This window comes from Chiloscyllium plagiosum, unplaced genomic scaffold, assembly GCF_037043375.1.
Source record: "Chiloscyllium plagiosum isolate Xiang-an unplaced genomic scaffold, Cpla_swu_hap1 HiC_scaffold_26, whole genome shotgun sequence".
NCBI classification, from domain to species: domain Eukaryota; kingdom Metazoa; phylum Chordata; class Chondrichthyes; order Orectolobiformes; family Hemiscylliidae; genus Chiloscyllium; species Chiloscyllium plagiosum.
Window position 1 is genome coordinate 22,097,671 of NW_028270164.1, and position 17,480 is coordinate 22,115,150.

A 17,480-nucleotide genomic window follows, 5' to 3' on the forward strand; every position below is an offset into this window, starting at 1 on the left:
GAGGCCATGAGGTCATGAGTAGTGGGCATTGGTTGTCATGGAGGGTAGGAGGGAATTGCAGGATAGATGGATGACATAGTTTGTCATGGTTGGAGGATGGGAGGTGTGTGGGAGATGAGGGGGAATGATCATTGTGGGTTACTAGATTTTACTGAATTTATTATAATTAGGATCTAATCCAAGAGAACCAAGACCAAGCTTACAACCAGTCAGCTTTGGAACTTTGCAGCTGACTGGCATTCTCTCAACTGTTTTTGGAAGTTAAAAAAGAACGAAAGAACTGCAGAATTAGAAATCAGAAACAAAAGCATGAATTTGAATCCCATTGTGGCAAATGGTGAAATTTTAATTCAATAAATGAAAACTGGGAAGGTTAAAAAGATGTTACACCAGGAAGCTAAAAAGTTAGCTAATAAACGCTGGTGAAATCAGAGATGTCCACAAGGCAGATGTTTTGGAGTTATGTTGCATTTCTCTCTTCTCATTTCATTTTCCATGCAGCCATAAGTTGTGGTAACCCTGGGGAAATTCTGAATGGACATTACAAGGAGGCAAATGAGACACTTGGAAATAAAGTTATTTTTTATTGTGACTTTGGGTGAGTATTCAATACATAAATTACTGAACAGATTTTGGTGATGGACAGTACTATTTTAATGCTGTGATTAAGACAACTTCAGACAGTCACCTCTCATGTATGACATTTCTGATGATGACTCAGAATGAGAGCTCTGAGTGACTATTCTAGTTTAGCATTGAATTGACAATTCTTTTTCAAAAATCGTTATTGCTACAATGTTTCTATGATGTTATTGCCGGGGTTGCTATATTAATGCAAAGATTGAAGTACTAACTATACTAATGATCCCTGGTCCATTATCTAAGATCAACGCTGCATATTTGTGCCTGCTGGTTCCTCATAAATGATTAAATCAGCTCTAAAGAGAGCTAAGTGCATCAATACTTCTCCTGTGCATTGTAATCTATATATGATCAGAGCAATTTTTATCAACTCAAGTGTATTTGTTTCCTTCATGAATTTGTGGACGTAGTACTATGTTTTATATTTTATAGAGTTTAATGAAATTTTGATAGATTATTTTTCTTTGGATCTTTAGAATTCTATCTTGGTCACTCAACTAAAAAATTCCAATTAGCTTTCTGATTCTTAAAACAAATGGTTTGTTTCTCTTTTTCTAGATACGAGTTGGTGGGTAGAACTTATCTTCAATGCACAGCTGAGGGGTGGGATGGTGATGTCCCATCCTGTGAAAGTAAGTTATATTTCACTGTTTTGTAAAGTGATTGCCTTCTTGCTAATGCTCATTGATTGACTCACTTCAATACATCACTTTCAGGGTCGGTTAGCATCCAAATGTTCTTCCCTACAGTATTTTGACATTTGGAATTCTGATTTATTGTAATGGGAAGAAACATATGTTGAATGCTTTAATCAACATTGCATTTTAAAGGAACAAAATGAGGAAATGAGAAATGGCCATTCGTTAAATCAACCTTGCTCTTTCCAGAAGATTTTACTCTTCTGCCGGAGTTCAAATAATAATGTTGGATCAAGAACATGGCTTTTGGCATATGATGAGACATTTATGAGTTTTTAATGTTAGTGGAGTGTGACTTGGCAGCAAATTGTGTTTAAGGCATGGGAGATCTGTAGGAAAGGAAACGTTGAGTCAATGTTAATGATCCATACTTTAATCTTTCCCCAAATCTCTTCTCTTCCTCTTCCATTCCATTTAAAGAACCTATTATGTCTGTGCCTGACAGATTTAATTCTGTTAATGTTGCCAAAACTGTTGCATCAATTGATACTTAAGTGGTAGAAATAGATATTAATGAGTGACAAGAATGGCGGATGATGATAGTGGCGATGATGCTCTGGAAATGGAAATCCATGATTTTCAAGGTGTATTGGAGAGTTTGACATCATTTCATCACTAGTTTTGCATGTCAGTTCAAGGAAGGAGAGAGAGAGAAAATTGTGAACTGTGAGTCAGTTAGTCTATTGGTAAAATGCTGAAATTTTTAAGGATGACTTAACAACACACTGAGAAAGTCATAATGTGATGAGAACAAGTCAACACAGTTTTTCTAAATGGTAAACCTATTTTCAATATATTTTCAGAGTTTGGGAAGATGTAACTATTGGGGTAAATATCTGGCTTCTAGTCAATGAAGAATACATGGATTTTCAAAAAGCATATTATAGTATGCCACACAAGGTATAAGCAAGATAACCAAGATAGGGGTTCATGAAGTTGTTACTGTGAAATTCACCAAGGCTCCTCAGACAGTACGTTCCAAATCCCAGCCATATCATCCCTCGCTAGCACAGTCAGAATCCTGGAACTTCCTCCTTAACAGCATTGTAAGTGTATCTGCACTAAATCTACTACAGTCATTCAAAAAGACCATATGGTTTTCCACCTTCTTCTCCAGGATGATTAGGGATGGGCAATGAATGCTGTCCCAGCTAATGAAAGCCACATTCCCTAAATGAACAAATAAATTCACATTGATTTCATTTTGCATCTTTGCCTGGGTTTTCAGTGACACTTAAATACCTAAAACTCGTAATCTCTCACCATTCAATGAGTAGCTGAACGTAGAGTCATAGAGATGTACAGCATGGAAACAGACCCTTCAGTCCAACCCGTCCATGCTGACCAGGTATCCCAACCCAATCTAGTCCCACCTGCCAGCACCCGGCCCATATCCTTCCAAACCCTTCCTATTCATATACCCATCCAAATACCTCTTAAATGTTACAATTGTACTAGCCTCCACCACTTCCTCTCATAGCTCATTCCATACACGTACCACCCACTGCATGGAAAAGTTGCCCCTTAGGTCTCTTTTATATCTTGCCCCTCTCACCCTAAACCTATACCGTCTACTTCTGGACTCCCCGACTCCAGGGAAAAGACTTTGCCTATTTACCCTATCCATGCCTCTCATAATTTTGTAAACCTCTATAAAGTAACCCTCAACCTCCGACGATCCAGGGAAAACAGCCCCAGCCTGTTCAGCCTCTCCCTATATCTCAAATCCTCCAACCCTGGCAACATCCTTGTAAATCTTTTCTGAACCCTTTCAAGTTTCACAACATCTTTCTGATTGGAAGGAGACCAGAATTGCACACAATATTCCAACAGTGGCCTAACCAATGTCCTGTACAGCTGCAACATGACCTCCCAAAGATGGTGTAGGTCACCTTGTTGTGTTATTGAAATCAGACTGAGACCTAGTGTAAGGTATTGCAAATTGAGAGGAAGGCTTGCATTGTATTGCCATCATTTTGAAAAATGAGTTCCAAAATCAGGCTAATTTGTTATAATTGGCAATTTTGTTGTGTCTGTTCATCATCATTTTAAATATCTGCAAACCAAAATGAAGAGAAGAGTGTATAGATTTTGGTGTATTGTAACAGAACTACATTTCTCATATTTCCTCTGTAGCAATAACATGTGGTAACCCTGGAGAGATCCTGAATGGATATTACAGTGCTCCAAATAAAACATTTGGAAATATGGTTCATTTTTATTGTGATATTGGGTGAGTTTCAGTAAATGAATTATTATATTCTTTTGACTTTCTGATCTAGACAATTTTAGTTAACCATCCATCTACGGATCTTCACATTTCTGATAAGAACTCTCCATGAGAGCAATGAGTAAGCCTGCTTTCTTCACTATTCTGTGAAGGGATGTTGATAAGTTAAGTGACTGGGATACAAATTTGGTAGATGGACAATAATTTGGAAAGTGTTTGATTTAAGGTTTTTATTAACAGCTTTTAAAAAATAATTTAATGTAATTTTCCTCTATGGAGCTTCAATTCTTATCTGGTCAGCACATTCTTACATTTTCCTATTTAACCTTCAAGTAACTGATGACAGGTAATTTCTTTTTCTTTCTAGATACTCAATACTGGGTAGAGATTATCGGCAATGTACAACTGAGGGTTGGGATGGCAAGGCTCCATCTTGCGAACGTATGTTCTATTTCTTTCTTTTGTAATGTGACCTGCTCATCCTACCAGACAATATCTCAGTGAATTTTCTTGGAACTTTGATTCACATCTAAGTTTCCTTCCTTTTAGCATTTGTCCATCCTTGAGTTTGGAGTTCAATCTCCATGGAATAGGAGATAACAGCTGTTCAGTAAATGTATTCAACATAATTTCTTAAAGGCAAAAAAAATTTGAGAAATAGCTTTTCATCAAATAAGTTCTTAGTTAGAGAATTTAATTGTCTGCCTTTCTGCAAATGTTGGTATTGAAACATGGAACTGAGTTTTAATTTAGGATGGGCAGTTTAGTAGGTGCTAAGATCTTGTTCTATGTGATAGTGTTTGCCGGTTTTGCAGTGGGAAACCGAGCAAGTGAAAGTGACAGGTAAAAAATGTGCAGAAAATATTAATGGTCTATAATTAAACCAGCATTTACTCCATTCCCTTTCTTTTCCATTCCCATTATGTGCTCCAATTAGATCAGTATCTTCATTCGACTGAATTCATTGTGTTAGTGCAGTACGTAGTTGCGGATCTAATTTGAATGAAAGCAATGGTTTTTAAAGAGGTGACAAAAATATGGAGAAACATACCAATGGTTTTGGTGCTCAGGAGAAACAGAGATCATTAAGTGATTCTCTCACTTCTGTATTTTAATTCATTCTTCTCTGACTATCCCTGGTGATCAAATATGACTTGCTTCACTCTGAGTCAATGGATTCTGAGATGGCTATTAAGTCCAATAAGCTCTATGCATACTCTGCTATATTTAAGAGCAGATGCTGTTGGGAGGGTAATGAGGTTTTGGGGGATGTCTTCAGAAACCTCAACATCACCTTTGTGTGTTCCTGATAAATTCTATCTGCATCCATGTTTTCTAAAATTACCCTTCTTCCAATTTGTTTGGCCACAAGCCAGGACTTCCAAGAAGAGTCAGTAGATATTTTTGACCTCTTCGGGGATGCAGTGTTGTCAACCTTTAGGCAAATTAGTCTCCTGCTGCAAATGAGTTCTAAGTAGGGCAGTTGCTTCAAGAACCTAGTATCACGCGTAAGAATGAAATGTCCTATCCAGTAGAGTTGATTTTGTGTGGTTACCAGTACTAAACAAGTTCAAACACTCTTGCATTAAGCAAATATGTTCCATTAACCACATTGAAGAAGTTTGAGAATTGGATTCCAAAGTTAATGAAACTTGTTATTCTGCAGAGTTGTGTAGTAGATTCTTATCTTCATGCTATAATTGTCAAGTGCAACAAAAGATTTATTAAAGATTTTTGATAATTATAGCTTGTCCCATTTTGTTTTTACATGCAGCAATAAACTGTGGTAACCCTGGCAAGATTCCGAATGGGTATTATGAGGCACCAAACAACACAATTGGAAATAAAGTGATTTTTTATTGTGATGTTGGGTGAGTTTTCAGAATATAAATTTATTGTATAATTTTGCTAAAAAAAACTACTAGTTTAATGTTAATGGCAAAGCAATTTTCAGACGGCTATATTTCAATGTTTACATTTCTAATAACAAATCCCCATGTAAACACAAATGAGGCTTCTACTCTTTAAAATTTCAGAGTGATGAAGGCTGAGGATCTTTTGGTCTGATTTTGGAACATTAATGGAAAGATTAAATTGCTAAATGTATTACACCTAGAACCATATACCTAGATCACCACTGGATGGCTGCACCTGCTGATTCTTAAAAATGTATAAATCATATTGTGATTTGTTGCCAACAGGAGTTGTACACACCAATGCTCCTTCTGTGTACTGTACTTTTATGGAGTCAGACCAGAATTTAATTTTACCAATAATATGATTCCAACTTCATTTTTTGCTGTCAATCTTGTTTCACTTTATTTTAATGAGCAATTTGTTGATAGGTGAATATAATTTTCCTCTTTAGAACTCAAATTCTTACCTGGTCAGCAAACTATATTGTTTTCACAATTGCTGTTTGGGTCATTGATACAGGTGGTTTGCTTTGCTTCTCCTAGGTACAAATTGGTGGGTAGACATTATCGACAATGTACAGCTAAGGGATGGGATGGTGATGTTCCAGCTTGTGAACGTAAGTTATGTTTCCTTGTTTTGTAAGGTTAATAGCAGCAGGCAGTGTTCCTGATAGAATTGCTAGCAATGGAAAATTGTAACCTTTTGATGGTTCCACAAGTTGCAGAGAGAGAAGTATTCCTCACCTCAGGCTTTGATCACAGAGAAGGTTGGACAAAGACACTTAAAACACATTGGCCTTCTCCATGGAAATGGTGCAGGCTTCACACTGTAGGGTTTACCAATTGATTTGAGGATTCTGCTGATAGAATAAAATCAGTCCATTATGTTCTTGGATTGCTGCTGAAGGTTGTTGCTGGTCAAAATAGTGTGCCGTTGTGTGATTGTAGGTTTAGGACTGTCCTGTGTTTAAAATACCATAAAATTGGAAAAACAATTCCAACTTTATTGTGAGCTAATAATCGGAACAATTATGTAGTGATATGTTTCGTCTTCATATTGAAAACTTGTGAATAGCAATGAAAAGACTGATGGGGACTTTCAATTTTTCTGGTACTTATGCCTCTTATTTTCTGTATAGCAATAAACTGTGGAAACCCTGGTTCAATTCTGAATGGATATTACAAAGCATCAAAATGGACAGTTGGAAGTAATGTTACATTTTATTGTGAAGTCGGGTGAGTATTCAGTATCTAAATCACTAAATAATTTAGTAATGGCCTCTATTATTTTGAAGTTGTTATTTAGACAATGTTGGATGACCACATATTCAATATATTTCTTATAGAAGCTCTTCACATTAACTCTGAGTGAGGCTTCAATCCTAACCAGAAGATTAAGCAAAACACTTAGTACTGATCAAGTTGGGGAATGTTTGTGTTGGAATAGGAGCATTAATGCAAAAATAGAACTGTTAAATGTGTCATTGGTTGAAAAATCCATGAGCAGAGAGACAAACCAGATGTCACCAGCTGCTGTTTCTACAAAATGATTAACTTGTATTAGAAGTCAGCATGACAGTGAGTTTTATATGCCTATGTTTCATCTGTGCACTGTAGTTTTATGGGGTCTAACCTGTACTTTCATGTTTAAATATAAATGCAACAGCATTTGATTCCTATTTTAGTGTTCTGCTACCCTACAGCTATATTTGATTCATTTTTCTTTCTTGAGGGTTTAGTACATTTTTCCTTCATGAACCTTAAAATTCTTACATATTCTGCCTAGTGACCCATTTTTCTAGTTAATTTTCCTGTCTGATAACAGTTGGCTTACCATTCTTTTTTAGATACAAAATTATTGGCAGACATTACCGACAATGTATGGCTGATGGGTGGGATGGTGAGATTCCATCCTGTGAACGTAAGTAAATGTTTCTGTATTTTGTAAAGTGACTGGCTTGTACGTCTGATAAAAATGATTGAGTCACTTACAGTGAGTCATCATGGCTCATGTTCAAATTTTTTCCATACACTAATTTGGCATCCTCTGGCTTGGAATTCTGTTTTGAATGGGAGATAAAAATAACTTTTTGCTTTTCTACCCAAGGGTCATGTTACGAGGCAAAGAGCTGAGTTTCAGTGGGTAATAGAAAGATTAGGAGAAGCTCATTTTATTTGTATTTTAGAATTAGTAATTTGGCTCATGGAAATTAAAGGTATAGGAAATTACACAATCAATGCTAATTTTCCATGTTTAAATCATACAGAGGGTGGGGTTGAATTACTGCGCCCGTATCTGGTGTGCAGAGTCTGGATATTTTCTGATTCAACAACAGAATTTAGGAGAAACTTCCATAAATGGGCAATTTTCCACTTCCAGATCTGAGAGTGCAAAGTGACTGTTAGACCCGTTATTTCCTGAAATAATTTTGAGGCTGCCACCGGGACTTTGGAATGTTAGATTTACTGAAATTGCAATTTTTATTAATTATATTATGTTAATTCACTAAAATTGAAAGAGCAAGGAGCCTAAATAACATGATGATACTATGACTTTATCTTATCCACTTTATACATACTTTCATGTCTATTCTTATCAATCCCAAAAGGGTACTCTGAACTATCCAAATAAATACTTGACCTCCCACAGGAACTCTGGCTAACTTTCAGTATTAGTTCTTTTCCTCTATTTTGTCATGTTTTGGAAATCTGTATAATAAAAATTACTTGTTAATTAAAATTTGAGGCAATAATACTTTATGTTGCTGCCGTTGCAAACTGTGAAGTACAACTTGCCCTCATTCTACCACCACCCCACGCAACAAAAATGGGGAGTAGAGGATGCAAGCTGTAGGCAAGGTTGATATAAATTACCCAAATCTCCAGGACACATGCTTTCAGAGTGATCCAAAACCATCCATCTCTATGAAATATTCCATGCCCTGGACTAGTGACTGAATGCTGTACAGTGCTCAAACAACATGAGAATGATGGCCAAAACTGATCTGACAGCTCCTAAAACACCCAGGAAAATTGTATTGCAGAGATGACCAATCAGAGCAAAGTGGGGGATAGACTTTGTGGGGAACTGCTCCTCCAGTCTGAACTCTTATCTCTAGTGCTTCTCCAACCACAGGTTGCTTCTCACCCAACTTTCCTGTTGATGGTTTCATTCCTAATCTGCAGCAATTGTGGCAGTGATGAAGCCTGTGGTTAGCAGAGCAACTAAGAAGATAAGTGGCTGCATTGAGCATGTCAGTGGCATTGGTATTTGCCAAACTGGGAGTTATTGTCAGCTGGATTTGAGGATAGCCTGGGGCTATCAGTTGAGTCTTTAGATTATTGTTGGCTGTGTTCAGATAAGGCAGGGAGTACAATCAGCTGGGTAAGGGGTGAATGCCATCAGATAGTTCCAGTGATTGTCAATAGTGAAGTTGAAGGGTTTCATCAGTCTGGCATGGGGAGTGCTGTCTGTTGCGGTGCATTGGGGTTAAAACAGAGGATTACAGATTGGAAGTTGAACCACTTGATAGCAATTATCCCTGAGTTCATCAGAGGTCAGTTGTGCCTCAGGGACTCAGTGGGACTTCTTGCCAGCAAATATTGCAGCCTTATCATGGCATTCCCTATTGTCAGTCACTCAATGCATGATATTGGGACCCGGCATTAGGGGGAGGGGACACTGAAAGCCATCTTAATATCATGTGTTGTGACTCACTGCACACAATTCTTTAGTGACTGCTCCTAAACATTCCACATCACAATCTCAACTCTCACCAGCGGTGTCCTAGGATTCAGTGAAGATCCTTTTGCTGGGTCCTGGATCCTAAATGGCAATAGCCATCAGTCATAATGACATTGCTGAACAATGTCACTGGCTTATGAAGTTGGATACCTAACATGAAGTTGAATTGCTGCTGATGATTGATGTGTGTCCACTCATAGTGCTGTTGCAGACAGACAACGGTTTGTCATCATGAGGTATTAAGGATTGAGAAAAAATCTTTCTGTGTGTTAGTATATCAAAGCCTGAATTCCAAATTTGAGATAACTTGATCTTGTTGTCAATTTTATTGTGATATGCATGTTTATGTAAAGTATTGCAATTAAAATTCTGTTGTTTGGAGTCTTGTTTCTAGCTTTTCACATTATATTTCCTGTGCAGCAATAATCTGTGGTAACCCTGGGGAGATTCTGAATGGACATTATAAGACACCAAATGAGACAGTTGGAAATAAAGTGCATTTTTATTGTGACTTTGGGTGAGTATTCAGTCAATAAATTACTGAAAACATTTTGATGAAATCATGTTATTTTAATGTTATGTGCCACCTTTTGTGCATGACATTTGTGATGATGGTTGAGCATATGAGTTGTGATTTTTAGCATTTTAGCATTGAATTGAGAGTTTTAAAAGGAACCACTGTACTGATTAAAGTCAGTGATGCTAGAGCTTACATTGGAATATTAATGCACAGTTGGAAATGCTGGACATGTTAATGATCCCTAGACATGGAAGTTGAGATCAACACAGGACATCAGAGTCTGCTAATTCTTCAATTGATTGAATTATATTATAACTCAGCTCCAAAGTGAGGTAGATGCATCAATATTCTTCCTGCACACTAGTTTTTTTATGGAATGTAACCAGCTCTTTTTATTTTAGTAAAAACGTGACTATTTGATTCTTTCATTAATCTACAATCTAATTCTGTTTTTTTAAATGTATATATATTTTGATCGATCCTTTTCTCTTTGGATTTGGATTTCTAATGTGGTCAGTGAACGAACATTTCCCAATTGACCTTCAGTTTACTAATGCAAGTGGTTTGCTTCTCTTTTTCTAGATACAAGATAGTGGGTAGAGGTTATCGGCAATGTACAGCTGAGGGTTGGGATGGTGATGTCCCATCCTGTGAATGTAAGTTACATTTAATTGCTTTGTAAAGTACTGATTTACTGGTAAGTGCAAAAAGACTGACCTGCTTCCAGTGAATTATTGTGTAATGTTGGTTGATACCCAACCTTTCTTCTCTGCAGTAGTTTTACATCCTGTAGTTTGGAATTCAGATTTCCTAGAATGGGAGGAAACGTCTATTCAATGCTCTAATCTACATTGCATATTAAAGTACACATTGTGTGCAATGAGAAATAGCCATCAAGTCATTCCAGTGCCTTCTAGAAGATTTCACAGTTTTACATCGTACAAGTGGTACTGTTAGAGCAAGGAGTTGAGTTTTGGTGTGCAATGGTGTGTAAGAAGCCCTTAATGTTAGCAGAGTTTAGCTGATAGAAAGTGATCATTGGACCTTGGGTGATTCAGGTGAAGTGACTAGAAGTTAAAGGCAAGTGTAATTGATGCTGCTAATCCCTTCTCTTTTTCTCCGAGACAGTAAGGACTGCAGAGGCTGGAAACCAGAGTCAATAAAATGTGGAGCTAGAAGAGCACAGCAGGTCAGACAGGTTGGAGGGTCCTGATGAAAGGTCCTGGCGATGAAATTGTCGACTTTCTTGGTCCTCTGATGCTGTCTGACCCACTGTACTCTTCCAGCTCTACATTTTATTAGCTCTTTTTGATCTATTCCTGTTTAATATCTTACTATGACTTTAGTTAACTGAATTAATTGAATTACTTCTACCATTGGGAGAGTTGCAATAATTGACATTTGAGTCAAAATTATAGATTTTAATGGGGCAACAAACAAAAATGGTATAAGTTTTAGTGGTGGTGGTGATTAGACAAAACAGATAACATGATGGAAGTGGAAGTAAATAATCTTTGATTTGGAGCAGAAGCTTTGAAAATATTTCCTCCCTTTTATTATCTAGTGTTCTTGAAATGATGGTGGCTATTAAATTAACAATGTTGACTATCTTGTGTAACTTTGCACTAAATTTCAGTGACTAATGTTTATGAACACACCTCTCCATCTGCTACTCCATGTAACATTGTCTGTCACCATTTATTAAGTAAGGCTAATGTTGATCAGTACATACAAAGATCCCTGTTGTTTTGAGACATTGCAGACTGAGAGAATGTCCTCCAATTGTATTTTAATTTTGAAAATTACTTTCCGAAATTAGAGTAACTTGGCATTTTGAGCTGGTTTTGTTGCAGCTATTCATTTTTATGCTAAATACCAATAAAATGTTGGCAATTTTGGAGGTATGAAACAATTGTATCTCTTCTCTTTTTTTTCTTTTGTGCAGCAATAACCTGTGGTAACCCGGGTGAGATTCTACATGGGTATTATAATGCACCAAATAAAACAGTTGGAAATAACGTTACATTTTACTGTGACTTTGGGTGAGTATTCAGCGTACAAATTATTGACGGACTATATTATTTTAATGTTGTGATGAAGAGAATTTAGATGTGCATCTATCTGTTGTTCTTCATTTCTGAACTCATTTCTTCATGTTATCACAGAGTAAGCCTGATTATTTCATTATTTGACATCATAATTTTGCAAAGGACTATAAAAGTAAAGTGGCTTGGCAAACATTTGATGGATTGGGTGTATTTTCAGGAAATGTTTGCTTTTTAATTAACTGCTTGATTTTGATTTTTGGAAAGAATTTGTATTTAATAAACATTTCCTCTTTGGACCTTTATAATTCATACCTGGTCAGCACTCTAATATTTCATCAATTATCCAGAAGTTGACAGATAACTGGTGATTTTCTGTTCCTAGATATGCAATGCTGGGTCGTGATTATCGGAAGTGTACACCTGAGGGTTGGGATGGTGAGGTTCCATCCTGTGAACGTAAGTTCTATTTCTCTCTTTAGGAAAGTGACAAATATATCTTCCCAGCTAAATGATAGAGCCATTCTCAATACAGTGCTGGAACTTTGGTTCAATTTCAGGTTTCTTCCTTATAATATTCATCCACCTTGGAGTTCATTCATCTTGGAATAGGAAGAAATAATGAGTAATGATTTTATTCAGCATTGCATACTAAAGAAAACTAAAGTGTGATTTGAGAAATGATATTTCATTAAATCAATTGTTTGTTTGAAAATTGAATTATCTGCTTTCCACACATATTAATGTTGAAGCATAGAATATATATTCCTAGCTAGATATTAAAGTGGAATGCATCATTTAGCAGGTACTAACATTAGTGTAACTGACAAGCATGTAATTTTGGCCATTGGAAATCTAGGAAGTGGAAGTGACAGGTAAAGGAAAAGAGCAGCCAATATCAATGGTCTGTAATTAAACCTGGCATATACTGTCTTCTTTTCCCTTCCCACACCCATTTTATGCTCCAAGTAGTTCTGTATTTACATTTAACTGAATTAGTTGTGATATTGAAGCATATTGTACTGATCAAACTGAAGTGAAAGTAATAATTTTAGAGGGGAGACAAAAACATAAAGGCAGACTTTTACGGTAATGTTGCTGAGTAAATGCTGTGGAACAAAAAGTAAGTGGTCTTTGAGATGACACTGGTACCTGAAGTTATTCCTTCACTTTGGTGTTCTACCTTTTTCTTCTCAGTCCCTAAGGATTAAGTGTGACTTGCTTCCATTCTGGTTCGGTGGGTTTTGAGATTGGTATTAAGTCCAATGTGTGATTTTCAAACTCTGCCACATTTGGAGCAGGTGGTGTTGGAATGATTAGATAAATGAGTTATACGGGAGTTGTGAAATTTCTCAGAGGCCTCAACCTCACCTTTCAATGTTCCTGATGGAGTCTTTCTATGTTTAATGTTTACCAGTTCCTCACCACTGATGTTCAGTTGCAGTGGTGCATATTATCTACAAAATGCACTGTAGAAATTCATCAAAGATCTTTAGACAGCACCTTCTAAATCCAGGAGCACTTGCATCTAGAAGGATGGAGAACAATACCACCTGCATATTCCTTTCCAAGTCACTCACCAACTTGACTTGGGAATATATTGCCCTTCCTACAGTATCACTGGGTCAAAATCCTAGAACTCGCTCCTTAATGGCATTGTGGAATCAGCTAAAGCACCTGCATTGCAGCAATTCAAGAAGGCAGTTCACCATCACTTGCTCAAAGACAACAAGGAACAAGGAACAAGGAACAAGCAATACACCCTGGCAGTTTGCGACACCCACATCCTACAAGTGATTAAATTTTTTAAAGTTCTGAATTTCTGTTATCATCCTCAGATTCCTGTCGTGAATGAGTTCCAAGTCAAGCAGTTGCTTCAAGAGTCTCATACAAGAATGACATGCCCTGCCCAGCAGAGTTGGTTTTGTGTAATTATTGCCTTTCTACTGGGCAATTTTTAACTGCCACAGAGTAAAAGGCAGCATCGTATTAATGATTTTGAAAAAAAAATAAAAATTAGATTCCAAAGTTAATTTGCCAAACTAACCAATTATATAATTGCATTGTATCTTTCATGTTAAATACCTTGCAAATTGCAATGAAAGAAATGGTGAAGATTTTGAGTTTTGTGACATTTCTACCTTTTCCATCTTATTTTATGTGTAGCAATTAACTGTGGTAACCCTGGCAATATTCTGAATGGATATTATGTGGAACCAAATGTCACAGTTGAAAATAAAGTTACCTTTTATTGTAATGCTGGGTGAGTATTTACTACATTAACTAAGAACTAATTTTACTGAAAGACTGCTAATCTAATGTTTGTTCAGAAGACATTTTCAGGGAGTTATATTTTTGATATTTAGCATCTCTGTTAAGTGATTTCCATGTGAACATGAGTCAGGCTTCCAATTCAATGCTGAGCTGGCAATTTGTTTTTTATAAAAAGTCTTTATCAACATACCTGCATGGGTTTGGAATATCTATAGGCAGATAGAAATGTTAAATATGATTCTAATGCCGAGGCCTATATGCTGAGATCAACACTGGATGACTTTATAAGCAGTCTTCCTCCAACTGCTTCAGCTATATTTTAATTAGTCCCAAGGTAAGCTGGTGCATCATGTTCCTCCTGTAAATTTTATTTTACATACAGGTGATCTACATCGTACTTAGCAATAGTGAAATTCTATTTGATTACAAATGCACTTTGCGTGTGTGTTTGTTGATCAGTAAATAGATTTTTCCTCTGTGGACTTTTAATTTCCTATCTGCTGTGCCAACTTTACAACTTCTCAAAATAAAATTCAGGTTATTGATTCAAGTGGTTTGCGTCTGTTTTCTAGATACAAGCTTTTGGGTCGAGATTATCGGCAATGTACAGCTGAGGGATGGGATGGTGATGTTCCATCCTGTGAATGTAAGTGTTGTTGCCTTTTATTTTTACCCTAAAATTAACTGACTTGCTTATATGTGTCAAATAATTGAGCCACTTTCATTGGATTGTCATGTAATGTTACTCCACATCAAGTTCTCCAGGATTTTAGCATCTTCAACTTTTGAGTTTGAATTAGTGTAATGGGATTTAAACAATTGTTCAGTGTTTTGATTCAGTCTTTCATGAGGATTTTGAACTGTGAAATGACAAATGATCTTTTGATTTCGTGGTTAGCTGCCTTACAGCTCCAGGGACCTGGGTTTTATTTCTGCCTGGGATGATTCTCTTTGTGGAGTTTGCACATTCTCTCCATGTCTGTGTGGGTTTCCGTCGAGTGCTCTGATTTCCTTCCATAGTCCAAAGATATGCAAGTTAGGTGGATTGGCCGTGCTAGATTGCCCTGTAGTGTCCAGGGATGTGCAGGTTAGGTGGGTTGACCATGGAGTCTTGCTGTATGACCCCAATATCTTTTCCACTTTTGAACCATCACATACATTCTCACTTGCACAGTAAACTTTGTGTGATCATGTGCAAAACAGATAGACATTAATAGGATGCACAGCCAGATAAGACAGAGATACATGAAGTAAATACATTTTAAGAGAAGAGAGGAAAACGTGAGTGACGAGGAACTTGAAAGAGAGACTGGAGTTTAAGGAATAAGAAAGTGAGCTGTAAGAATGCAAGCACAAAAGACCTAGAAGCGAAGGGCTAAGCACAAGAAAAGCAAAAGGCAGGAAGTGAAGTATTTCTTTACTCACAGATTTCCATTAGCATTATGTGATGAAGTTATGAATCTATGAAATCAGTTTCTATGGTGATATGCAAAATTTCTCTAAGTGGGGTTTTAACTTTTGATCAGCTGAGATCCTCAGTTGAGTAAAGTTACATTCAGCAGAAATCATCATTTGTTGTGACATCACTTGTTACAACATCACTTTAAGGACTGAATATGTTTATGAATCAGATCAGGATATGTGTAAAGGTCTGCAGTTGTATCTTTGTGAAGTCAAGTACTTCTATAAATATTGAGTGTTGAGTGAACCTATTTCAGATTTTCAAGTAAAATGAACCTACACCATTTACCAATCTTGTATGAGAGTAGTAACTTTGTATTATGAAATCAACACAACAATGCTGATGTACAATATCCCCAATGCTACAGTTACTTCATTTTTGATGCTCAGAAAACAGTGAAAGAGGATGGAGAGGCTCTGTTGTTTTTTTTTTCAAAATAGTTTTTTTGAATTTACGTGTAACAATTGGTGATGTGTAGTTAGACCTTCAAAAGTGAATGGGCATAGTGAAAGAAAACACAAAATCTTTTAAACCATTAATTTCTGTGTTAATAACTTGGTCTCTTTTAAAATCTTACAGCACAAAGTGCACTTGTAGGAATGACTGCTGGTAAGTAGGAAAACCAGATAATACAAATATTATTAGCTGCACTGAAGTGCTTTGATTTAATATTTGCTAACATTTGATCATCAAAACTGTACATTTAAAATGTAATGACTGAATTAGTGTTTTGATTGTTCAAACTGGTAAGTATATAAATCTTGAGTCAAAATGACTATTAATGAGGCTTTAATACTTTTTAATAATGTTTAGAAATGAGCTTTTTTTAATCTTTGTGCTGGTTTTCTTAGTGAGGCTTTGAGCCGGACGTGTGCCTTGTGTGTCTAATAAACAATTTAGGATAAACATAATTATATCCTATAACAATAATTAATAATTCTCATGCTGGATTTCATAGACAACTCATCTTTCTTAGTCAGTCAAAAAGTGTGGTGCTGAAAAGGCACAGCAGATCAGGCAACATCTGAGGAGCAGGAAAGTTGACATTTTGACCATAAGCTCTTCATCAAGAATGTGGGGTGAGAGGGGTGGTGCAAGGGGGGTGAGAGATAAATGGGATGGGGTGGGGCTGTGGAAAGGTATCTGGGAATGCAATAGGTAGATGAAGGTGGGGGTGATAGTGATAGCGGAGGGTGGAGCGGATAGGTGGAAAGGACAGTTCAAGAAGGTGATGCCGAGTTGGCAGATTGGATGTGGGATTGGTGGGGGAATGGGAGATCAGGAAACTGGTGAAATTAACATTAATCCCATGTGGTTGGAGAGTCCCAAGACAGAAGATAAGGTGTTCTTCCTCCAGGTGTAGAATTTGGCAGTAGAGGAGGACCAGGACTTGCATGTCCTTGGTGGAGTGGGAAGGGGAGTTGAAGTGTTCGACCACAGGGTGGTGGGTCATTTTTCTTCATGCACAGTTCAGCTTGCCTATTTTAAAACTGAAGCATGTGTGTTTGACTGGCTTGGTTAATAGAGATAGTTTTCTTAAGTAGTTATTTTTAACTGTCTGTCAAAGTTCTTATTGTCTTTATTAACTAGTTCCAACTTTCACAGAAAGGAAAACTGTTTCTGGTGCTGATAAGTTGTCTTGAAGCCTGTTTTATAATGTTATCCACAAACTTAAGAATGAATAGAACTATGTCCAGTGAACTGTATATTTTAATCTGAATTTACCATCGATAATAAGGGAAATGGAACTCCTCCTTAAGGAGAAGAATAGAAAAAACTTGTTGAAAACTGAAACTGAAATAAAGGATAAACAACATGGAATTCAGAAGGGAAAGACTTGCTCCTTTGCTCCCACTCCTGAACTTGCCCCCCCAGAGGAACACAGTCACTCATTGTTATTTTCATCAGGATGCACTCATAATTGCCCTGGAGGTGGGCTTGTGATCCA

At 36.9% G+C, this 17,480-nt stretch overlaps 1 protein-coding gene across 3 annotated transcripts in view; it reads left to right on the plus strand.

Annotated features, from left to right (window-relative positions):
• LOC122563171 (sushi, von Willebrand factor type A, EGF and pentraxin domain-containing protein 1-like) overlaps nt 1-17,480 on the plus strand; it is a 188,304-nt gene that overhangs the window by 163,912 nt on the left and 6,912 nt on the right. For all 3 annotated transcript variants that reach the window (XM_087973561.1, XM_087973560.1, XM_087973562.1), the window contains 15 exons: nt 502-598; nt 1,201-1,274; nt 3,477-3,573; nt 3,938-4,011; nt 5,345-5,441; nt 6,030-6,103; nt 6,626-6,722; nt 7,334-7,407; nt 9,652-9,748; nt 10,334-10,407; nt 11,697-11,793; nt 12,182-12,255; nt 13,963-14,059; nt 14,643-14,716; nt 16,112-16,141. In XM_087973561.1, the coding sequence (XP_087829687.1) occupies nt 502-598; nt 1,201-1,274; nt 3,477-3,573; nt 3,938-4,011; nt 5,345-5,441; nt 6,030-6,103; nt 6,626-6,722; nt 7,334-7,407; nt 9,652-9,748; nt 10,334-10,407; nt 11,697-11,793; nt 12,182-12,255; nt 13,963-14,059; nt 14,643-14,716; nt 16,112-16,141 (1,227 nt within the window). The remainder of the gene's footprint in view (nt 1-501; nt 599-1,200; nt 1,275-3,476; nt 3,574-3,937; nt 4,012-5,344; nt 5,442-6,029; nt 6,104-6,625; nt 6,723-7,333; nt 7,408-9,651; nt 9,749-10,333; nt 10,408-11,696; nt 11,794-12,181; nt 12,256-13,962; nt 14,060-14,642; nt 14,717-16,111; nt 16,142-17,480) is intronic.